Below are 24,714 nucleotides of genomic sequence, written 5' to 3'. Positions count from 1 at the left end.
CATTTTTTTCCGGAGCGCCGGCAGCAGGGTCAGAAAGAAGGCGGCTACTGTCTTGAGGTGGCTTTGGGCGGCCTCTGAACGTTTGTGTCCCTCGCCCGCTACCTTCCTTCCTTTGGTTCCCACCATGCCGATGTACCAGGTAAAGTCCTATCATGGAGGCAGCGCACCTCTGCGTGTAGAGCTTCCAACCTGCATGTACCGGCTCCCCAACGTGCACAGCAAGACTGCCAGCCCCGCCACCGACGCGGGCCACGTGCAGGTAGGAGCGTGCGGCCCCGGCCTAGTGCGCAGGCGCTCACCGCGCCGCACCCTGTCCCAGTCCGTGTCCAGCCTAGTGCGCCGGCGCTGCGGTTTTGTAGGTCCCTTCTTAGGCTGGGTCCGACAAAACCCACCTGAGTCAGTGCTACTGTGGGTTCCTGTCGTGATCGGCAGCTACACTGAAAAGCGAGCAACACCAAAATGATCCTTCGGAGGAATTGACAGAGCGATCCCAGGGACACCATAACTCAGTGTGACAATTTTAATGACCCATCCTTCCCATTGCAACTTTTCCCTCAGAGGTCCTGACATTTACTGTAGTTGGGTGTTGGTTTTCGCTATTAGGTTGTCGAGTATGTATCCTCAAGCTGCGTAATCTTGATGCACTGGAAGCAGATAGCATGTGTTCTCTTGTCTGGCATGCTGTACAAGAGTTTCAGTCTTTTTTGTTGCAACAACGAAAGTGTTTCTTTACGCTGCCTGGCCGCACTCCACCTGCTCATCTACCCTGCCCCCACCCATGGGCACTGGTATTTATAGACCAGCTAACATAAATAGGCGGTAGAGGAATTCCTGGTCTAGTGGGCAGGATTTTCTTCCACTTTACCTGGATTAATTGTTTTCCAAAGTGGTTATACCAGTTTATGCTCTCACTGGCAGGATAAAGTAGGCATCCTAATGTAGTTTTAATTTGGATTTCTCCAATTTCTAAGTAAGTTGAGGTCCTTTTTCATGTTTCCTGGAGCTGGCGGGGGGCGGGGTTGGAGCAGAAACAGGGCCTTTGAACAGGGCTGTCTGAACTCCTGTAGCCAAAGATGGCCTTCAGCTCCTTCTTTGGCCTCCACCTCCCAAGTGCTGGGATTAGAAGGATGTGCCTCTTTGCCTAATTCAAAGTGATGATCTTACCATGTTTATCACTACTGTTTGATCTCTTTTCTAAAGGCTTATTCAGATTTTCTACTCTGAATGATCACACCTGGCCCAAATTTCCAGCAGACAGAAGAAATTCTGGCATTCTGGACAGATGTGTAATAGGTGCTGTTGTGGTCCACTTTCTTGTCGCTGTCATTCTTTATTTTAGCTAGCCTGGAAGAGAAGCGGTTAACCCCAAACCTAGTGATCTTAGCAGCTGTCTAACTGCAGAGCCGTGAATGCAGCAGCAGACATGGTTCAGTGGCCCTTCAACTAGAGGCTGTCATAGAGGCATGCGTATTCCCAGGGAGCGACAAAGAACCCAGAGTAGGGTTGTCACTTCATTCAGCCACCTGGGTCTCTCTCTCTCTCTCTCTCTCTCTCTCTCTCTCTCTCTCTCTCTCTCTCTCTCTCCCTCCCTCCCTTCCTCCCTCTCTCTCTCCCTCCCTCTCTCTCTCCCTTTCTCTCTCTCTCTCTAATGGAATCCAGGCCCTTGCCTATATGCCAGGACTGCCAGTGAGCTACATCTCCAGCCCCGCCTAGTTTAAGTCAGCCGTACTTTCTTTGAACTTTGACAAGTGTCTTTCCTGGGAAGCTCTGAACAAACATCTTTGCCTCAGGGCGGAAGTGAAAAACAGACCAAAAGAATTCCACCAGAAGTCTAGCTTGGTGAGTCCTGAGTTTATTCACAGTTATTTACCCGAGAATGGGCAGTACAAGCAGCTACACCACTATAGAAAATACGCCCAGCAAATATTAACTGCTTGTATATCTTCAGGGGAAGGTGTTCCTGCTCAGCCTCCTAAGCCCTCTGCCCCTTCCATGCTAGTGAACCCAATCTTATGAGGATACCATGGGGTACAGGGCCCCTCTGACTGCAAGATGACAGGAATATGTCATGCTCAGTGTCATGAACATCTCTGAACTGTGATTTAGATGACACACATCCTGCTGCAGGACCAACTCCTCCAGCAGAGGAGAACATCATGAATGGACAAGTAATTAGAAATCCAAACCACACAAAGAACTGACTGCTTTACATAAAATGAAGCCAGTGGATACTAGATCACAATTACTCAGCAAGGGAACAACAGGCCAGCATTGGAGGTAGTAATGAGGTAAAGCAGATCCTGAGTATTTCGATGTTACTCAGGAGAACCTCGATCAAGCTGAACTAGAATTCAGAAATTGCAGTCCCGTTAGAGTCACAGTTTTTACCTCAGTCTTGCTTTAGTGAGTGCTGATTCAATTTTGGATCTAGTAGCTGCTAATTTGGCCCTGGTGGGATAAGGCTTCCTATTGCTATTTGTAAAAATAAATAAATAAAATAAATAAATATTGCTATTTGTAAAAATAAATAAGACTGCGCGCGCACATACACACACACACACACACACACACACAGCTACATGCTGTTAAAAGAGATTTGAGTGCTGAGCATGGCACCACTCCCCAACATTTGGGAGATTGCATTTAAGGTCATTGTGGTTCTTTCTGTTACTCTCTAGCGCTCTCTCTCCATATTTATATGTATATATTAGGATGTATGTATGTATACACACACATATATAAGGATGTATGCATTGTATGCACACACACATATATTAGGATGTATGTATACACACACACATATATTAGGATGTATGTATGTATATACACATACATATATATTAGGATGTATGTATTGTATGTATACACACACACATATTCATGCTGGTGAGATTGCTCCATGGACATAAGTTCTTGACTCCATACCTGAACACCTGAATGTGATCCCTAGTAATCCTCATGGTAGAAAGAGAGAACCAGTGCACTTATACCGACTTCTGGTTTCTACAATCAAGTGTGCACACACACACGAGATATATATATATATATATATATATATATATTTTAAATAAAGCCTGTAGTTTGAGACTATTATTCATTTCTTAGTGCATGCCAGACTCTGTGCTAGGTCAAGAAGACACACTAATACAATGGATGAAGTGTTCCCTCTTCATGGAGTTATATATCTTAGTAGTGAACACTCCAGATGACCAAGAGATGAGAATGCCAGTTCTGCCTTAAAATTATCTGGGGATTTGATCACCTGTCACAGAGAGCACTGCCAAACTGAAGGATACTTAAAAACCTGAGCTCTGGGGATAGAGAGATGGTTCAGTGCTTAAGAGCACTTGTTGCTCTTGCAGGGGGTGTGGGTTTGGTTCTCAGAACCCATAAAGAAACTTACAACAGCCTGTAACTCTAGTTCCAGGATATCCAAGTCTCTCTTGCCTCTGTGGGCACTGGTGCACAAACACGCACAGAAATACATGCAAGCAAAACACCCGTACTCATAAAAATAATAAATCTTAAAAAGTGAGTTCCTTTCTCCCCTTAATTTGCATAAATTTAGAAATTATCATTTCTCTTTTCATTCAGGCATGGTCTTTGGGGGTATTCTGGGAATATGTGGTTGAGACAGCATTTCATATAGTCCATGCTAGCCTTAAACTTGTTTTGTAACAGATAAGGCTGTCCTTAAACTCCTGATCTTTCTGCTACAACCTCCCAGATGTTGAAATTACAGGTGTGCACCACTATGACTTAAGCAAAGTTTTTTTAATTAGCCTGTTATTAAGAATAAAGAATTCTTAGTGCAATGAGAAGTACAGCTACGAAGATCACGTGAGCTCAGAAGTTCAAGGCCATCCTGGACAACATAGAGCAAAAACCCTTCTTCTATTTTAAAAAAGTTTTTTTGTTTCTTTTAGCCTTGGTGGTGTACACCTGTAATCCCAGCACACTGGATACTGAAACAGGATTGTGAATTCAAGGCCAGTTCAGTGTGGAAACCCTGTCTCAAAGTTGGGGGGGGGGGACTAGGGAAGGAATAATGTTTTGTTTTCATTTTCTTACTAAATAACTGAAATGGGAAATCAACTATTTTTTTAAGATTAATTTTATTCTTATTTATGTACATGTGTGTATGTCTGAATGAGTGAATGCTATGTATGTAGTGCCTGCAGAAGCCAGAAGAGGGTGCCAGATCTCTTAGACCTGGAGTTCCTAACAGTCAGTGATGAGCTTCCTGATGTAGGTGCTGGGAACCAAACAACCCTTTGGAAGAGCAGCAAGTACTCCTGACTGTTGAGATCTCTCCAGCCCCCAATAGGACTATTTCAGTCGTGGTCAGTCATGTTTCTTCATTGTTATAGAGCATTGTGCAGGACCCTTTGGCCTAGAGGAAAGGAGTTAGTTTTGTTCTTTCAGAGAGTCTTAATTTTTATTATTTAAATCCATTTATTTTGGTGGGGAGGAGTGTGCCTACTATGGCATCCACGTGGAGGTCACTGGACAGCTGGTTCTCTTTCTACCATGTGGGTCTGGGAGATAGAACTCAAATTTTAGGATTGCCAGCCAGCACCTTTATATACCGAGCCATCTTACTGGTCTGTCGCAAATTAGCTCAATATGGGAAATAACCAGACCAGCTTAGGGATAACAATTATATTTTTAATTGTTATAATGGGAAAACTCAAGCCACAAGAATGGGAAACCCGACTTCCTCTGTCTGGTGCCCAGCGAGAGTGCAGCACACCTGGTCCCTCTCTGTTTTATTTCCTGGGCTCCAGGTAGCCATGCCTTAACTGGGTGTGATTGGTTAACAGAGCTTCCCCATCATCTCCCCCTTTTGTCTAAACAAGATCGATCCAAACACAATACAACTATATACAATAGGAACGGATACCAAATATACAATTACAAACAATAAACAATATTAAGCAAGGAATGCATAACAAAAGTTTTACCAAACATTCTATTTCAAGGAGTCTAAATCTTACACGTTGAAATTAAGCTTGGCCAAATCATGAGGAAGGTAACTACAACTATCTAATCTTCAACCCCATCAAAGATCTGAGAAGGGAAACAATATTACTTGAGTAAACAGGAAGTGCAGTCGAGAAACTCTTCCAAAATGTACAACAAATGACAGAGACAACTGGCTACCTGGGCAATCACCCAAAGTCTCATTTGCAATGTTGAAGCAACCAACTTTAGCTAGGGCCTAACATAACTGACATACCATTTTGAAAGGCAAGAAACTTTTCAAAACTATCTTACCCTGTCTTGGCAGGATTTGACAGTCCTGTTTTATCCATTTATGAATACTATGTATCTTTGTAAGTGGTTGAGGTATGGGCATTTCTTTGCCCAAAGGCCAGTTCTGCCAAGAAGAAAACAAGCTCCCAGTGGAGTGTCGTTGGTGCTCAACATTCTCTCGGGAATAGATCCGTGTTGCCAGGAGCCATTGTGTCTCACTACCATGAAACTCTAAGTTAGATTAAAGGCCATTTTCTACAGCTCTTTGAAGAGGTTGAAGATTATCTATCTATACAGAATATACTCTCTATGTATCTAAAGAACCTGATTAGTCTAACTATAAATATGACAAAATAGATGACTATTGATCTATAATTCCTAATCCCTATCTAACTTAAAGACCAAGACAATAAACAACTGTGCAATAAATGAGGACAATGACCTCCAAATGTAAACAATGTATAAGTATCTTGATCAGAGGTTGAAATGTACACTGCAGTATGGTAAATATATATATATCAGTACATAAACAATGTTTTAAACAGGTAGAAGCATACATGCATACAATATTCAATATAATTTAACATTGTATCAATATACTAAAATCGATACCAATATAATTGTCTAAAAACAATAACTCACAAATACCAATCTATTATCCCATTATCCAATCCCCACCCTTTTTTTTTTTCAAAAAGATCCCTGAGCTTATAAAATTCCTCCCCCAACTCTCAACTGTATACCAATTATAATCAACCCCTAAATGATGTCCCTAAGCCTGAGGACAAACTTTGCTGGGAGAGGGGACGTTGTCCTTTAGAATTACTTCCAGCTGTCATGGGGCGATGTTCTTTCTGGGGGGATCCTGTAAAAGTAAAATGATGGTTAAATTTCAAGATTAATGTCTGGTAAGATTGCAAATAGTTTCCGAGTATTTTGTGGAGGTCTGGCCAGAATGTTGTAAAAGATGTGCACCGTTTCAGCTAACCAAGTTGGAACCATCTTGTGCAGCTGGTACCCAAAACAGGTCTTGTAGTAATGCCATTAGCATCATGACATCATATCAACCAGGTGGAGTTGTAATTATAGGGCCCAATCTTCTTCCTGGAAACTTCAAAAATTACTGCAGGAAAATTCATCACTCATTGTGGAAAACTTAAAGCATTATTTATATAAACATATACAGACATATATATTCAATGAAAGGTATGATAAAGATAAAAATAGATATGAAGAAAAGCAAAGATGTTTTCTAAATTCTTTTTGCCTTCTGTCCCATATCATGGCTCCTGACATGAGACAGAAACTCTGGGTTTTTCTCTTAACAACAGGCTTGGAATTAGAGAGGGACCGAGCCAGAGTCCAACTCCAAAACCAGCTCTATATATTTATGAATATAAATACATGTGTGTGTGTGTGTGTATACATACATACACATACATATATTTGGAATATTTTTACTTATGGAACCTATTCGATTTTCTTGCTGATCTTTATTGGGTAGTAATTTTTTCCATCTGTCAGTATTCAAACATCCAGGGACCCTTGAATTTTTCAAAGATGAATGTTTTCCTGTGGAGATAAAAAGAGAACCCTGCCCCCATCCTGTATGTTTTTCTTACCACCTGTATGATTATCATCATTGTGGATGAGCTGTCGTTTATCTTCTCCAAGAGGTTTCTCCTCTTCAAACCGAACCTTTATTAATTTTGATGTTATCCACAATTTTTCTTCTCCTGTGGAAACAAGAGCAAAACCCCTTCCCCAACGTAGCACATCTCCTGGCTTCCATTACGAGGTCAGCACATCCTTGAAATAAACTGGTTGATTTAATTCAGCAGACTTTTCCATTATCCAATGTCTTTCTGTTGCTGTTATCCTTTCTCATTAGTGTTAAGAAAATTCAAGATTAATAAGGCATTATGTAATCTATTTCTGGGGGCATTTTCCACCCCTTTCTGTTTGTTTAACATATCCTTTATAGTTCGATTTGATCTTTCTATAACCTGTAGGATTGTGTGGTGTACCTGTAACAAGTTTAATATTATAATAGGCGAAAAACCATTTCATTTTCCTAGAGACATAAGCAGGGCCATTATCTGTCTTTATTTGTGCAGGTATACCCATCGTGATGGCCATAACTTCTTTTTTTTTTTTTTTTTTTTTTTTTGGTTTTTCGAGACAGGGTTTCTCTGTGGCTTTGGAGCCTGTCCTGGAACTAGCTCTTGTAGACCAGGCTGGTCTCGAACTCACAGAGATCCGCCTGCCTCTGCCTCCCGAGTGCTGGGATTAAAGGCGTGCACCACCACCGCCCGGCTTGGTGTACATATTTTAATCTGCAAAGTGGAACATGTCCATCTGCCAGATTTCATTCCTTTGAGTACCCTTTGGGTTAGTCCCCGCAGGTAGTGGTGTTTGGTTATAGAAAGAACAAATAGGGCATCTCTTTATAATCTCCTTAGCTTGTTGCCATATAATAGAAAACTCTTTAAACCTTTGCTATTGACGTGATTTTTTTTATGAAATTCAGAGGCCTGCAACACACTTCCAATTAATAATTGATCAATTTCTGCATTACCTTGTGCTAGAGGACCTGGCGTACCTGTATGGGATTGGATTGTGTTATGTACATAGGACAAAGCCTATTCCTGATATGTCACTGGTCCCATGGCGTGTTTTTAGAAGGTGGAAGTTTGATTGGCAAAGTAAAAGCTAAGTGATCTAATTTAAGGTGAGCTCTATGATGTGAGAGGAAGTGACCACTGAGATGTTGGCTTCTTTAGGAAACATCTGAGCCATCTTTGCAAGCCCTTGAATCCCACCAAGATGATATTTTAAAACGCCTGTATGAGTTGAAGGCAGCAGTTGATGGCCTTTCAAAGATGATTCACACTCCAGATGCGGACTTGGATGTAACCAACATCCTGCAAGCTGATGAGCCCACACCTTTAACTACAAATGCACTGGACTTGAATTTGGTGCTTGGAAAGGTGAGAAACCAGATGTCTATGATCCGTTCTAGTTTTCAGAGGTGATGCAAAGAGTTTGTTTCCTTTATTCTTCCTCTAAATGACTGCACCTAGAGCTGGGTAGTGGCTCACTCCTGTGATCCCAGCACTTGGGGGCTGGGCTAAGAGGGTCACGAATTATAGACTACAGGGAACCCTGTTTCAAAAAAATGAACAATGAACAATTGTACCTGGATCAAAGGTCAGATTTACAGAGTGAAGAGTGAAGTAAGCTCCAGAGCCTCTTACTGTGAGGGGTAGAGGGTGGGCAAAGGAGTTGGGAGCCCCAGCTTCCTGTAGTCCCAACTGTGTCAGCAACCTCTCAGCCCTGGAAGGGGAGGACATCTCAGCTAATTCTAGATGCCACTTGGCAGAGCGGAGGTCTCCCTGGCCACACAGATAAAAATCTCACCACCCCTGTCAAAATACTTTGCTACAAGCCAGTTCCAGTCTTGCACTTCAAATGTACTTTGTGTAAGTTTGCTGTATTAAGTGTAAGCTGTGGGGGCTGGAGAGATGGGGCAGCATTGGCTGTGTTACTACTACAAAAAATAAATGATCTCCACTTAGCTGGGGGATCAATCCATGTGCAAGGCTGTCCCGTTTGTTCATACACGGTGGTGCTACTTGAAGATGCAGTGGAGTTGTCCAGGATCCTGCACTGGTAATCTCATTGGAAAGACCTACAGAGCCTGAGTGTCATGTAGTGACTGCAGGGCTTTGGTGACCCTGGAGCCCCTGCCTTCTCACCTGTCCTGCATACTTTCATTCACTGAGGAAGCAACTGAGACCTGACCAAGCCCCCAGAGAGCTAGAGTATCCAAGGTGAGTCAGGAAACACGCACAACCAAGGTGCCGACTTCTTAATGTGCTGGAAGATTTTTCAGTGCACACGGTGCTTGGGATGAAGTCATGCCTCTGAACAAGGAGCCTACGCCCCACACTTTCTGGTGCCTTTCTGTGTATGTGCAGGTTCATGTGCACACGTGTATAAGTGCATGTGAAGGCCAGAGAACAAGCCGAAATATTTTCTCAGGCAATGCTCTTTTGTTTTGAGACAGGATCTCACTGAACTAGGGCTCACCAAATAGCCTGGAGCCAACTCTGGGATCACTTTGCACCTGGGTTTTGAAGATTGAACTCAAGTCCTTATGTTTTAAGGCAGTTTACAGACTGAGCTATCTTCCCAATTTGTTGTTTTTGAGGGGTTTTTTTTGTTTTTTTTTTTTTTTGTTTGTTTGTTTTTTGAGATAGGTTCTCATGTGGCTCAAGCTGGCCCCAGACCCTTTATAGCCGAATGTTTCAAATTCCTGATCCTCTTACCCCTTAGAAAGTGAATTACAGACTTGTGTCCAGCTGTATTTCCTACTGAGCTCAGTGGCTTTGGATAACCTGTTTGCCTCCCCAGGACTCAAGTTTTTCCAGCTGTAAGAGGGGTCACAGCAGCATCTTTAAGTGGGAGTTGAATCAATTAGACCCAGGAATGTTCTTGGGGGAGCACCTGGTCCATTTGTACACACAGAGGGCACTTCTGTTTCAAGCTAGGTTTTTCTGTATAGCCCTGGCTGTTCTAGAGCTCTATGTAGACCAGGCTGGCCTCATCCACCTGCCTCCGCCTCCAAAGTGCTAGGATTAAAGGTGCGTGCACCATACCGGGCTGGATGGCTTGTTTGCTTCAGTGTTTTTGTCTCTCCCTCAGGATTACGGGGCGCTGAAAGACATCGTGATCAATGCAAACCCAGCCTCCCCACCCCTCTCCCTCCTTGTGCTGCACAGGCTGCTCTGTGAGCGATACAGGGTCCTGTCCACTGTGCACACGCACTCGTCAGTCAAGAATGTACCCGAGAATCTTCTCAAGTGCTTCGGGGAGCAGGCTAGAAAACAGCCCCGCCATGAATATCAGCTGGGCTTCACTTTGATTTGGAAGAACGGTAAATAGTGGGCCTGGGTTGAACTTACTCGTGCTGCAAAGGGGTGGGACAGTCCACAGCACTGACTACAGCTGTTTGTTTTTGTGAAATACTCTCCAAGTTTAGTGGGCAATTTAAGAGGGAGGTAAGACTTGGCTCCAGAGTGCCAACCTTCTGGAGAGGTTGGGGTTTCTCAGTGAGGTAATTCCAGGGGAACTGAGCCTTGGAGGAAGGGGTTCTCCTGTGTAGCCTGGCAAAGCAAGGGATTAGTGGCTATCCCCACTGGTCATGATACTCTAAAAACTCATTCAGGGAACACTAACAGTATCTTTGTTTGGCCTGTGAGGTAGCAGGGTATCATTCATCATCTGAAGCACATTAATGCCATCCGTCCAGTGATATGTTTTGAGAAAGTAGCCTAAGCTAGCTTCAAATCTAGTCTTTGGTTTTCTTGTCTCATCTTCCAAAGGGAGAGAATTACGGACATGTGCCACTATGCCTGGCCATCCAGTAGCACCTTAATGACTTTCAGCTTCACATTCAAAGGAGAGATCCTTGCCTGGACAATGGACAAAATAGCAAAAATGAAAGGGCTACTTGATTACTTCTAAATTCTCTTAAAGCATACTTGTGTGCGTGTGGTCGCAGGGGGACATGCTTGTAGAGGTCAGGGACAAGTGCGGAAGTTGACCTGTAGAAGTTACACCTTCTGCTGTAAGTGCTGGACATGGGGGCAGATGCCTTTACCCCTGAGTCACCTCACTGGCCTCAGTTACTTTTTTAAGGAAGTAGTTGCATTTAGACTCCTGAAAGCCTGGTGTGGTTGAGTACACCTTTAATTTCAGCACTTGAGGCAGAGGCAGGTGGGTCTCTAAGTTCCAGGCTAGCGTGGTCTACATAACAAGCTCCAGGGCAGCCAAGGATACACAGTTGAAACCCTATCTTAAAAACAACAAAAATTAACTAAAAGCTAAAGGTTCTTGAAAATTGTCTTCCATCAATTCATGAATGAATCCCCCTTTCACATAGCACGAGGCTGTCACTTTGACTCTACATGGTGTTTTTTTTCCCCTTTCCAGTGCCCAAGACACAGATGAAGTTCAGCATACAGACAATGTGCCCCATCGAAGGAGAAGGGAACATTGCACGTTTCTTGTTCTCTCTGTTCGGCCAGAAGCATAATGCTGTCACCTTAACCCTCATCGATAGCTGGGTGGACATTGCCATGTTTCAGCTGAAAGAAGGGAGCAGTAAAGAGAAGGCAGCCGTTTTCCGCTCAATGAACTCTGCTCTGGGGAAGAGCCCGTGGCTTGTTGGGAACGAGCTCACCGTGGCAGACGTGGTGCTGTGGTCAGTGCTCCAGCAGACTGGGGGTGGCAGCGGGGCAGCACCTGCCAATGTGCAGCGGTGGCTGAAGTCCTGTGGGAACCTGGGCCCCTTCAGCGCTGCCCTCCAGCTCCTTAAGTAAATTCTAGCAGCTTGTCTTTCGGAGTTCAATAAAAGAATGATACGGCTTCAAATTGATTGTCAGGGGAGGGGCTTGCACTAGAATCACAGTCTTTTCACTAAGCCATTTGTCGAGAGTCAATAAACATATAATCTGTGGATTTTATTTTATTTAAATCAGTAAAACCAAGTACAATGCACTGAGATGATCACCAGCCAGGGGCAGGCACTTTATGGCATCAGAGACTGCTGTCTGAAGAATGCTCAGATGGTTGGGGAATTGAGGACTTTAAAAAGGAAATGGATCATGGGATACAGTGTCAGATAAAGGCAGAAAACATCAACTGCTTAGGTCACTTGAGGGCGAGGAGTTCAAAGCTTGAGAGGAGCAAGCTGAGGGTGACGCCATGTTGAAGGACAGAACAGAAAGGTTGGGGATGGTGCCCTGTGCAAAGAAGCTGAACTCTGACCTTCCAGGCAGTGCACAGCCCAGAGTTTTGAGCCAAGGAGTGATTAAGTGTCTGTTTGGTGACTGGCCTGAGCAGCAGCATGAAAGGTCCAGGGAAGACTTGCAGCTGTCGCAGCGGCAGTAGCCCAGCTGGCAGACAGCCTGAGGACAAGCAGTTGTGGGGGGAGGGAGCACTGATTTCTGTAGTAGAACCTTCTGGAAGACAGGATGGTCAACAGGCGGGGCTTAAAGAAAGTAACGGAATGATACCTTACCTTAAGTTTAATATTTAAGTAGGAAATTCAGGATTCAAAACGTGGAGAGGACAGGAGGAACAGGCTCAGTTTCATGGGGTCATGAAAGGGTTCCTTGAAGAAAAGGAAGCTGGGGGTCCTTTTATGTCTTTCCACAAGTTTGCTAAGTACAATTGGGAATAACACCATCTGTCCCCAGCTACAGGTTGAAGGTTTACATTCTGTTGACTTATTTTCAGAGTGTCAGTCCACTCTCAGGTGGACAGCACAACTCGTCTCCCTCACCGCTGCAGTCCTTTGTCCTGGGAAAGGAGGCTTAGTTGCCTCTTTAGTTCTTCAATTTCCTTCTCTTGCTCTATTATCTTCATCTGCAATGCGAGATTAACCTAGAGAGAAAACATTTTAAGCTACATTAAAATGGCCTGGCCGCTGAGATGTTCATGTATCCTGGCTGTACCTGAGCAGCAGCCATCACAGCCCAGTCTTCACTGTCACCCCTGCAAGGGTGAAGTTGCCACAGTACCGACTATAATTATGTGATACTGTAGCCTGCAAATGCTGCATTAACAGATGCAGGTGTCTTCCTTCAAAGGCCGTCAGTCCATGATGGTGGTACATCGATCTGCTAGTTTACAAGGCATTAACTTGGAACTTCATGTGCCACCCAGGCAGAACAGCTGGCTCGTGAACTGCCAGGGATCTGCCGCTCTTCACCTCAACATCATTGAGAGATTATAGGTGCATGCCATCAAACTTGGGTATTTAAATTTTTTTTTATATTTAGAAATTAGATCTTAACATTTATTTTGGTGTATGTGTGTGGGTGTGTACATGTACCATGATGCACGTGTGGCGGTCAAAAGTTCCACTATGAGTGTTCCAAGGATGGAAATGACAAGACTTGGCAGTAAGTGCCCATACCCACTGACCTGTTTTGCCAATCTTGATGTTTTTGAGGCAAGCACCTTTCTTAATGAACCACTCTCCTAGCCTCCTAGCTAGTGCCAAACAGAATCACTTCTGGGATCCATAAAGTGCAGACCTCCACTCCTTGTCCTCCCAGAATTTGTTAGTAGGTTAGGGGAGTGGAGAAGAGATGGCCACAGAATGTTATATTCTCACACTACATTCTGACCGGAGACTACACCTGGAAAGTCTTAACACTTGTGCTATTCAAATACTGCACAGAACCTGGAAATCCTGCTCGAATGCAGATTCTGACTCTTGGCAGGCTGACTGCTGATTTAGAGGTCACACCTTGAGTAGCACTAGGCGTCCAGGACCAGCCTAGGGCCCACAGGTCACATGTGACTGATTACATGAGTGTACGTGTATACGTACAATCACACACATACATTTGTCACTTGGTTCCATTGTTCTCAAGTGTAAACTTCGTACATGAACTTCCGTTACAATGTCAAAGCTGGCCAGGCTCGCTAAATAATGTATCTTGAATCAACCTTTAATGAAGCCTTCGTTTCTAGACCAAGAAAAGGACGAATCACCTATTGTTTCCACATGTAGAGGACACACTATCTCGGCACCATCGCCATACAGCGGGAGAACCCAGTTTCAGATGGTGGCATGCTGAAAGACATGAGAGACGGGCATCCCTGCCGCTACTGTCCATTTCTGCTCAGAACCACTGCACCTTTATTACAATTGTGAAAATTCCCAGGTGAGGAAGGAAAAACTAGAACCTGCTCCTGATTTAGCAAGATGAGGGCAGAAAAGAAGCTGTGGTCTAGGCTACAATTAGAACAGCTGCTTGGCAGTTTGCCCTTGCTTCCCTGGACTATGGATATGCCTTTGTTATTTGTATAAAGTCAGTACCTGAACTCTTAGGGAACTATGAGTATAGACTTAACTATTCTGTTTCCATAAACCCTAAAACTCAAATATTTGTGAAGTGGAATTCACAACTGAAACAAATTCTATTTTGAGTTTCATATTTTCTTTAGCATGAAAAAAAGAAATGTTAGATTCCTTTCACTGGCTACCGTGAAACAAAGATGTTGGTTTGAAGATCTGTGCTTCTGTGGTGTAAAATAGTCTGCCCCTCGTACAGGACAGACTTTTACTTTTATTTATTGTTAGGTGTGTGTTTATGGATGAGAGGAAGTGCTCATGCCATGGACCATATATGGGGGGGGGTGTCAGAGGCCAACTCTGTGGGGGTGCTCTGTGTTCTTCACCTTTCTATGGGTTCTAGGGAATCCAACTTGGGGTGTCTGACTTGCCTGCCAAGTACTTTTCCTGCTGAGCGAGGTTTCTGTCAAGGAATTCCCAACATACAGAAAAGCCTGGAAGCTAAGGGTATACAGGATTCAAGATGGACAGCTAGGTTTCTAAATAACGAGTATACTGCACTTAGTAATAATATCTGTCACTGTTTATGTGACAAATTACTTCCTTAAGTCTTCCTCATCTGTGAAAGGGAGATTAGCAATGTCAGCCTCAGCTGTGAGCCCCTGAAAGACAAGCTTACTAAAGCTCTTGGAGTTGATAATTCACACCTGCAATCCTAGCACTCAAGCGTCTGCGATAGGACTGCTGTGAGTTCAAGGTCAGCCTGGGGTACAATGTGAGACCCTATTGATAAACAAACAAACAAATAAATAAGCAAGCAAGCTCTTGGGACCATACCCAACCCAAAGCGAATGTTCAGTAACTATTAAAAAAGAAAAAGTTACGTACATTTCCAGCTGTCTGGAAAAGCTCACTCTGCAGCAGCTGAAGAGCAGATGGCCTCTGTGATGCATTCTTTCCGGTTAGGAGCTGGATATACTTGGCTTGCACCGGACACCTTTTACTAAGGGATTCGGGTATCCGACCAGTCCTTATGCCTGTCAAGACTGCTGCTCGCTCCATTTCTGTCCCGAAAGGCTGAAAGAGCTCGAGCAGGATCACACCCAAGCTATACATATCCGACTGCAGAGGAGGGAAATGGGCATGTACAGGTTTGTAACAAAGTTAGGGGAGCACTTTTGACAGCAGAGCCTCCCAAGTAAGGATGTCCAAGAGTGAGGCTTTACAAGATGAGCAAAGAACAACACAGCAGGAAGTCTCCTGCCTCAACCGCAGATACTTGCCTCAGGTACGACACATCTGGGGCTTTCCTAAGTCCATCCCTTTTATACCCAGAGAGAGCATTCATGAACCTGGTGGACAATAGCTGGCTAAAGGGCAGGGATATCTCCCAATAGACACAGCAGTCATTAATCTACAATAGGAACATCTTCCCACCAGCCCACCATAATCCAGACCCGATAGAGTGAGAGTGACCGGGCAAAAGGACTAAGCTCACAGCTCCTACTATTAGCAATGGGGTTGTCACCAGGTCCTAGTAAGGCTAGCCTCTGCCTCTATTCATAATTGAGCACTTTCCTTTATCAAGATCTTTTTTTTTTTTTAAATTTATGTGAGTGAGTACCACATATGTGAGGGTGCCACAGAGACCAGAAGAGGGCGTGAGATTCCTTGGAAGCGGAATCCACAACTGTGCAGCCTGGTGGGGGTGCTGGGAACCAAACTTTGTTTCTGAAAGAGCAGCAAAAACTCTTAGCCACTGAGTCAGCTCTCCAGTCTAAGCACTCTTGTCAAGATCCATAAACCGCATAAAAACCTCTCTGTTTCACCTAAAGCAGTTTATTAGGAAGTCAGGATCTTAAGGATAGCAATGGATTTTTCTGGAAACTCTTCCAGTCACTGACGCATTAAAAGGATCATTGACTAGGCAGCTACACTGAAAACGGGTTTATTGTAAGAACCAGAAATGGCAGCCCACACCTGTAATAACACCAGCATTTAGGAGGCTGGGGTGGGAAGATCATGAGCTGGAAGTCAGCCTGGGCCATACAGACCCCTTCTTTAAAAAGTAAAAAGGAGAGCCGGGCGGTGGTGGTGCACCCTCTTAATCCCAGCACTCGGGAGGCAGAGGCAGGCGGATCTCTATGAGTTCGAGACCAGCCTGGTCTACAAGAGCTAGTTCCAGGACAGGCTCCAAAGCCACAGAGAAACCCTGTCTCAAAAAAAAAAAAGTAAAAAGGAGCCAGGAGGAGGTGGCGCACCCCCTTAATCCCAGCACTAGGGAGGCAGAGGCAGGTGGATCTCTTTGAGTTCCAGCATGTTCTACAGAGCTAGTTCCAGGACAGCTAGGGCTACACAGAAAAACCCCCGGAAAAAACAAAATTAAACGGACCTTGAAATATAGTTCACGTAAGGCCCTGGTTTCAGCCCTCAGCACCACGAAAACTAAAAACCAGTAAAGTACCAGAGGAAAGTATAGACTGTTCTAAAAATTAAAATAAAACTGAAAAGGCATTTAACACTTTTCAAGGAACAAAGAGTTAAAAGTTTACAGTGTCTATTCCCTTTCAAGGACAGTCAGGTGGCACACTGCCCAATACCATTTGTTTACCTAAGCCGGAAAGCCAAGGAACGAAAGGCTGAAGGGAGTGACTTCATAGTCTAGCCTCCGGAAGCGAATGGTGACATTTTAAATAGAAGGCTGACTTCAACATTTAGTGACATCCATGGATTTTGAAATAGTCAAGTAGCCTAAAGGCAACACGCATGCAGTTAGCTGAATAGGGAATCTCTTTTTTTGATTTCATCATTTAGTTGTGTGTGTGTGTGTGTGTGTGTCTCCCACAGAACTGCACTGACTGCTCTACTTGACAAGCTGAGGAAAGGGGGAAGCAAACACTACCTTGGCATCATATTCGGACCCCTCCAACTGCTCAGGTGACGCGTACAGACAAGTCCCCACTCTGGACGTGTGTGCTGCTGTTCCTGCAGTGGAAAAGGTCATTAAGCCACGGATGTAACCAGAGCACTGCGGCTCCTGGGAGAACAGCTGCCTCTTGGCCTCAACTGAGCTTTGCTATGAAAGTTCTGATTTGTTGTACATAAGGCCATATTCAACTATGTCTCTCTCTGTATATTTTTAAGTGCAAAAAGAAGTGAACAAATAAATCCTTACCCTTTCCATTTCGGTCAGTCCAATCTGAGCTCTTGTGGATGATGTCTGCACAGGCCAGACCAAAGTCTCCTATTTTTACTTGCTGATCAGGACCGTGAAGGAAAATATTTCTAGGCTATAATAAACAGGGAAAGTCAACTCAGGTTTCTTAAAACAAATATGGAAACTTGTGTTAAGAGCTGCCAGGCATGCAGGTTCATACCTGTAATGTAAGAACTTGGGAGGCAGAGGCAGGAGGACCAAATGTGAATATAATACCAATCAGGTTTACATTGTGAGTAAGTCATTAAGGACAATACGACAAAACTCTCTCTCAAACAAAAAGTTGCTAGGCTAAGCAGGTGGCTCATTGAGTAGAGTGTTGGCTGTGCAAGCAAGAGGAGCTGAGTTCAAGTCCCCAGCACTAAAGTAAAAAGTTGAGTGTGACTGCAGGAGTGCCTAACCCCAGCATTACACAAGAGGATCACTGGCGCTGTCGGCTTTCAGCCGCTTAGCTCCAGGTTCAGCGAGACACTGTACCAAGGGAATGAAGTAGAGACTAATGGAGCAGGACACCCAAAATCCTCTTTGGTATATACACGCTGAGCACACCACACACACACACACACACACATCACACGCTGAGCACACCACACACACACACACACACACACACACACACACACACACACACACACACACACACACACCCCAAACTGAAAAAGCTGACCACTTAGAAGAGGCAGGAGATGTAGCTCAGCTGGCAGTGCTTGCCTGAATAAACAAAGCACTGTGCTCTAACTCCAGCAATGCACAAAATAACACACGCCCTTAATCCAGCACTAGAGAGGTGGAGGCAAGATCACAAGTTCAAGGTCATCCTCAGTTACCTAGCCAGGTTGAAGCAAGCCAGAGCTACCTGTTTCAAGTAACGGCAGCAGCAGTATTACCATCTAACTGGGAGAAAAGAGTTTACTAAAATGAAAACAGATTAAAAGTTTCAATCTTCCACTAAGTGTAATTTACCTTTGTTAATAAATGACCCACTGTGTTTGGACCTGCTAAGAGTTTTGCTTCTTTAAAAAAACTGTGTGTATCAGGCACTGAGAGAAACAATTAATAAATGGGACCTCCTGAAACTGAACAGCTTCTGTAAAGCAAAAGACACGGTCAATAAGACAAAACGAGAGCCTACAGAATGGGAAAAGATCTTCACTAATCCCACATCAGACAGAGGTCTGATCTCCAAAATAAAAAAAAAAAAAAAAAAAAAAAAAAACCAAGAAATCGGTCACCAAAAGAACATATAATCCAATTTTAAAAAAAATGGAGTACAGACCTAAACAAAGAACTCTCAACAGAGGAATCTAAAGGAAATATTCAACATCCTTAGTCATCAGAGAAATGCAAATTAAAACAATTCTGAGATTCCATCTTACACCTGTAAGAATGGCCAAGATCAAAAACACTGATGACAACTTATGCTGGAAAGGTTGTGGGGAAAAGGGAACACTCCTGCATTGCTGGTGGGAGTGCAAGCTGGTGCAACCTCTTTGGATGTCAGTGTGGCGATTTCTCAGATAATTAGGAAACAACCTTCCTCAAGACCCAGTAATACCACTTTTGGGTATATATCCAAAGGATGCTCAATCGTGCCACAAGGACATGTGCTCAACTATGTTCATAGCAGCATTGTTTGTCATAGCCAGAACCTGGAAACAACCTAAATGCCCCTCGATCAAAGAATGGATAAGGAAAATGTGGTACATTTACACAATGGAGTACTACACAGCAGAAAAAAATAACGACATCTTGAATTTTGCAGGAAAATGGATAGAGCTAGAAAACATTATTTTGAGTGAGGTAACCCAGACACAGAAAGACAATTATCACATGTACTCACTCATAGGTGGCTTTAAAACATAAAGCAAAAAAAGCCAGCGTACAAACCACAATCCCAGAGAACTTAGACAACAATGCGGACACTAAAAGAGACTCACATAAATCTAATCTACATGGGAAGTAGAAAGTAGAAAAAGACAAGATCTCCTGAGTAAAATGGGAGCATGGGGACCTTGGGGGAATGTTGAAGGAGGGAGGGGAGAGGCAGGGAGGGGAGCAAAAAAAATGTAGAGCTCAATAGATATCAAGTAAAAAAAATCTGTGTGCATGCACACCAAGGATGAGGATGGGGTCAGAGGACAACCTGCAGCACTCTTACCATGCGGATGGATCCCCAGGGTAGAGCTCAGGCTGTCTTGCTTGGTGCTGGACATCTTACCCCTAGCCAGCTCACTGGCCCTGTTCGATTTAATTACAGCTGATGCAAAAATGGGGAAATGATTATAGCTATAAGATGCCAGTTTGGGGGGTTCTGTTTGTTTGCTGATAACTGAGTAGAAAAGCGAGAAACTGTGCTTGCACTTGGCACAAGGGAACACAGTCTCGTGAGGGCTGGATCCAGTATAGAAAGGGATTCTGTTGACATACACAATTCTAAAAGAGTTCTAGAACTGAGCTGAGGGGGTCATCATCATAAGAGACAGAAAGTGACCAATTCCATAGCAGTATCCGCTCACCTTGTAAACCCCTGTTCTAGAGACTTCCTCATGGGGAACATAACCAAGAGGGGAAGCAAAGAGCTCGTGGCTGACACTGCCACGCCGCAGGATGACACCTTGGTCACCACACTGCACTCTAGACTCTATGGGGCTATAATTAAGGAAGACTGTAACACAATCAAGAAACTCCTCAGGACCCACCCTGTCAACCAGCCCTTGAACATCCTGGTCAACCCCACCAGCTGCAGACTACTTCTGAACCAGGTACTCCCTCTCAGGCATTTTAAAACAACAGAACTGGAAGTGGTGGTAACCCTTCTAATCCCGGCACTTTGGCGGCTGAGGCAAGAGGACGGCCTCAAGTTCAAGGCTAGCCTGGGACACATAGTAAATTCTAGGTTTGCTTGAGCTACAGCGTGAGGTCATGTCTCAAGAACCAAACAAAACAAAGCAAATGAACAAAAAAACCCGCCAAAATCAGTCAGAAGTTATAGGAAGAACTACCCCCAGTCCCCTGGGGACTCCCTGAGCCCTTCATGGCTTCACAACACACAGGTCAGCACCCAGGTCCAATATACCCCAGTCTGCAACTGGCCCCTCCGCTCTCCCCACACAAATGGATGGGAAAAACACACCATCATCTCAAGTACACCCACAGCGATTACGTCACGTAGACTGGGCTTTCACTTCTGAAGCATACACACTTTCCTACATGTTTTGTCTTGTTTGAGGCAGGGTTTTACTCTATAGTCCAGGCTGGCCTAGAACTCACCAACTTCCCCAAGCTGGCCTAAAGCACATAACAATCCTTTGATCTCTGCCTCCACGTGCTGGAATTGCAGGGAGGAGCCGCCAAGGTTGCTGCTTGATTACTGCTTTTGTAATTAGTGTTCCTTTTTTCTCCCCCACCCCCCCAAATAAGCCAGCCCCTCCTTTTTCACTCGCGGTCTCTCTTTCTCGTCTTGCAGTCCAGGCATAAAGCTTCCACATGTATTTTAAGAACTAGTATAAGCGGCTGAGCTAATCACAGTAAGAACACGCACTGCCTTCTCTGAAAACCTTGGAAATGCAAGTTTCACAGCTGATAATGGCTTTGGAAAGATGTATAAAATATAACATGTTTTTGTTAATCAACTTGTGGGTTAATTTAAGGACAAAGTTACTTCAAAGCAATTTCCTTTACACCAAGAGTTCTTTATAGGAATTAATTTTCAAAGCTTCGTTATTTCAACTGCCTTGAGAATTCTGGGGGGGCAGGATACAGAGTCTATGTACAAAGATGGCCTTGCATTCCTGACCCACCTCCACCTTCCAGGTGCTACGGGGTTATTTACAGGTGTGTACCAACACGCCTAGCTCTAAAACACACATTCTTGTAATTTAAAATTCACCAGCTAGGGGTCATTTAAAACAAGCAACAGGGGGATGGAGAGATGGCTCAGTGGTTCAGAGAACTGGATGCTCTTCCAGAGGACCCATATGGCAGCACAACAGTCTATAACGCCAGTTCCAGGGAATCTGACACTCTCACACAAACACACATGGAGGGAAAACACCAATGTACATACAATACAAATAAATTAATTAAAATCTATATTTTTAAAAAGAAACCAAAAAAAAAAAAGTCAACAGAAAAGGGAAATCTTTAGCCAGGAATGGCGGCTTTACTCTCAGCACTTGAGAGGCAGAGACAGGTGGATTTCTCTGTGAGATCCAGGCTGGGCTGGTCTACATAGAGAGACTACCTCCCCCCACCCCCCCCAAATAAAAGAAAAGAAAAGAAAAGCAAAAATCACAATGCACAAACTGAAGAAATGCCAATCAAAGGCTTAGTGCTCAGCTCTTAGACCAGCGAGCTGTGCTGAGTAGCACGGTGTGTAAACCATGTTTGCTGTGGTTTCCCAGCAGCACGCTCATGATGTCTTCCCTATCCATCTGGCCGCCGAATACCACAAGCCACAAAGTTTGCTTTGCTTGTTACAACATGGGGCTAACCCAGAAGTAAGGTAAGTTAACGTGCCTAAGTGAGGGGGTGCACGTGTGTGATTCAGATATGTGTCCCACACTGGGTACAGACTATGTTAGGATGGATCGCACTTTACTGACAGGGTGAGAGACTGGAAAGCTGGAGGAAACAGGCATACTAACCAGTCAGGTAAATGGACACAGAGGGAGTGGGGGCTCAGCTGTAGAAAAGATAAGTCTGGCCTACAGCACTCAGGACACTGGACAAGAGGAAAAGTAAGACAGGGAAAGCAAACAACAGATGCTGGGCTGCCTACGTGTGACCCTCCAGTGACCTTCGCTTCCGCCAAGAGAGGCCACCTTGCTCACCTCTTATCTCTGATTCTTGAGCACTATGGCCCAATGAATACATTTGGATAAATCAATGATATATACGATATAAAAATAATACAACTCAGGGTACAATCCTCATCCTGCTCAGAAAATCCGCCCAGTAGATCTTGTGTTTGCACCCTCTTCTGGCACCACCAGCTCCAGCTTGGCAAAGCTTCTCCATGGCTGGCCCGTCTCGGCCTGAGCCACCGTCTCATGCTGTCTCTTCAGGGGCTCCTCAAAGGCACGTTCCTGCCCTAGAATCCCCTCCATGAGGTTCTGCACCCGTCCAGAACCTTGCTCACATGCACTATTCAGTTAGCCTGCCTGCTTTCCATGCCAGACTACGCATGCCCTCAAGGAGGCCGAGATGCCCTGCTGTTTCTCCAAACCACAGCCTTAGGCCTTCTCACAGATAAAGTCTGGGTGAACTGAACAGCAGCTCCTAATGTCAGGGAAGCAGTCTAATTCTCAGGATAAACCTTCCTTTTTCACTGCCACAACAAAAACATTTTGCAGGCAATCCTGAGATGAGGGCCTACTCATTCCACCTGGGTTGGAGCAGGATGTGTGGCTTCATTGGCTTCAGAAAAATCCAGGTGTCCAGATTCACGTCCTGCCACTGACTCTCCTCCACTTGTGAGTGAACGTGTCAGGGAGAGGACAGACAAAAAGCAGGAAACCGAGGGAATGGAAGTTCTGGCCCGTTAGTGTTCACTGTTGGGACAGTCATAGCTCATACGTAAGTCTACACATTTTTACTGAATAGCCAGGGAACCAGCCCAGAGCCATGCATGATTCTGGGAATACAGTAGAAACAACCAAGGGACAGCCTTAAAGGAACCACAGTTCCAGATGGAGCAACCAAGCTTACATAGGCTTCTCTAAGAACCTAAGACCCACCCAGCAGGGACTAAAGAAAGCCTTAAGGCATCCAGCAACACAGACTGCCACCACTTCTTTAAAGTAACTAACGGGCTTAGGGAGACAGCTGAGTCAGTAAAGTACCTACCTAAGGTCACTCCCCAGCACTGGTATAAAAGCTGGGTGCAGGAGCACGTGATTTAGAGCCCCAGTGCCGGGCGGGAGTGTGGGGGAAGGAACACATGGATCACCAGAGCTCACTGCTAGCCAGTCTAGCAGAGTCAGTGAGTTCCAGATTCAGTCAAGAGACCCTGTCTCAAAAAATAAGGTGGAGAACAATCAAGAAATACACTTGTTATTGATCTCTGACCTCCACATGTACATGAGTTCATATATACCTGAGCATGTGTGTATACACACATACACACACACACACACACACACATCATGGGGGGGATGAATTAGAAGGGGTTACTTGCAGTCAATGTTGCCTTCCTGAGCATTAATTCTTCATGGGGAAGAGTCCCTTTGTGGAATGTAACTGGCTTAATCTGTGATAAATCCCTTCCAGGGATGCTCAAGGCTTCAACACTCTTCACCAGCTGCTGCTAAACTGGCCAGTCACTTTGACCAAGTGGTCCAAAACAAACACTCTGATCCAGAAGCTCCTGGCAGACATTCAGAACAATGCTGTCACATGTCTACACATTCTGTGTGAACATGGAGTTCAAGTGAATGCCCAGGCAGACAAGGACGACAAACATTCACCCCTCCACCTAGCCATAAAACATGGGACCTATCCCGTTCTTGCCCTTTTGGTCCAAAATGGTGCCCAGGTCAATGCTATGAACAGAGCCAGCATGACGCCCCTCCACATGGCTGCAGAAATACTGGACAAAAATATGATCGAGACACTCATTGCCTGCGGGGCCAATGTGAACTGCGCCACCTCAAATACTGGGAACACAGCTCTGAAGCTGGCCGTGCGCACCGCGTCAAGCAAAGCTGGCCAGCTGCTGGCAGCGGGGGTAGGCTGCATCCGTCTGCTGCTGAATCATGGAGCCCAGGTCAATGCCCAAGACCACAAAGGCCAAACAGCTCTGCACAAGGCATGTTTTGGAGGCAGAGAGGTAATAATCAATCTCTTGCTGGAATTTGAAGCAGACGTCAACATCTTAACAAGAAATGGGGAGTCTGCAATATACATGTACCTTCAGCGCAGTTCCAATATCAGAGATGCATCACTTCTGGCTAGGCTACTTTATTACTCTTACCCTTTAAGACTGAGAAATAAACAAGGGCTTCTACCTGCAGGAATCATGCAACCAGAATTCAACCTCTTAAGGAAAACTCTAATAAAATTAATGAGAAAACCTTTATCCCTAGAGGCCATCTGTAAGAGAAATATCAGAAATATTTATGGTGAGAAGTACAAGTTCTACCTGAAGCAGCATCTCCCTGAGAAGCTATGGAAATCCGTATATGTCTTTTATGACTTTGACTACCTGTTGAAATGAGAACTCCATACCCTCAGTGCCAGAGAGCCTCAGCAACTCAAACTGTGTTTTCTGGCTGGATGTGGACCAGAAAACACTTGAACTTAACTTTACATTGCAATGTACAAACTACTGGTCCTTACTCTCTTTCCAAAAATTAAAGTGACCTGC

The 24,714-nt window shown here is 44.5% G+C and overlaps 3 protein-coding genes across 4 annotated transcripts in view; 2 read left to right on the top strand and 1 right to left on the bottom strand.

Annotated features, from left to right (window-relative positions):
• Positions 1-23: 23 nt before the first annotated feature.
• Aimp2 (aminoacyl tRNA synthetase complex interacting multifunctional protein 2) lies at positions 24-11,786 on the top strand. 2 transcript variants are annotated; one of them, XM_038344996.1, is made up of 4 exons: positions 24-139; positions 8,040-8,246; positions 9,964-10,195; positions 11,254-11,786. In XM_038344996.1, the coding sequence occupies exons 1-4, from the start codon at positions 125-127 to the stop codon at positions 11,640-11,642; spliced, it is 843 nt and encodes a 280-aa protein (XP_038200924.1). In that variant the 5' UTR covers positions 24-124; the 3' UTR covers positions 11,643-11,786. The 2 variants fall into 2 exon arrangements, with proteins under 2 accessions (XP_038200924.1, XP_038200923.1); XM_038344995.1 differs by having other exon boundaries at positions 24-259.
• The window catches only part of Eif2ak1 (eukaryotic translation initiation factor 2 alpha kinase 1), a 38,749-nt gene continuing 25,803 nt past the window's right edge, over positions 11,769-24,714 (bottom strand). Inside the window, exons 12-15 of the mRNA XM_038344994.1 lie at positions 17,307-17,421; positions 17,034-17,116; positions 15,020-15,253; positions 11,769-12,708 (exon numbers count right to left, since the gene is read on the bottom strand). Of these exons, the coding sequence (XP_038200922.1) occupies positions 12,604-12,708; positions 15,020-15,253; positions 17,034-17,116; positions 17,307-17,421 (537 nt within the window). The 3' untranslated portion in view covers positions 11,769-12,603. The remainder of the gene's footprint in view (positions 12,709-15,019; positions 15,254-17,033; positions 17,117-17,306; positions 17,422-24,714) is intronic.
• Ankrd61 (ankyrin repeat domain 61) lies at positions 19,895-24,564 on the top strand. Its single transcript, XM_038344997.1, has 3 exons — positions 19,895-20,110; positions 21,755-21,852; positions 23,619-24,564. Exons 1-3 carry the CDS (start codon positions 19,895-19,897, stop codon positions 24,562-24,564), a joined length of 1,260 nt encoding a protein of 419 aa, XP_038200925.1.

The sequence above is a fragment of the Arvicola amphibius genome, chromosome 10 (genome assembly GCF_903992535.2).
Source record: "Arvicola amphibius chromosome 10, mArvAmp1.2, whole genome shotgun sequence".
Lineage (NCBI taxonomy): Eukaryota > Metazoa > Chordata > Mammalia > Rodentia > Cricetidae > Arvicola > Arvicola amphibius.
Note: the sequence above shows the minus strand (reverse complement) of the source record. Positions and strands in the feature narration are given on the sequence as shown.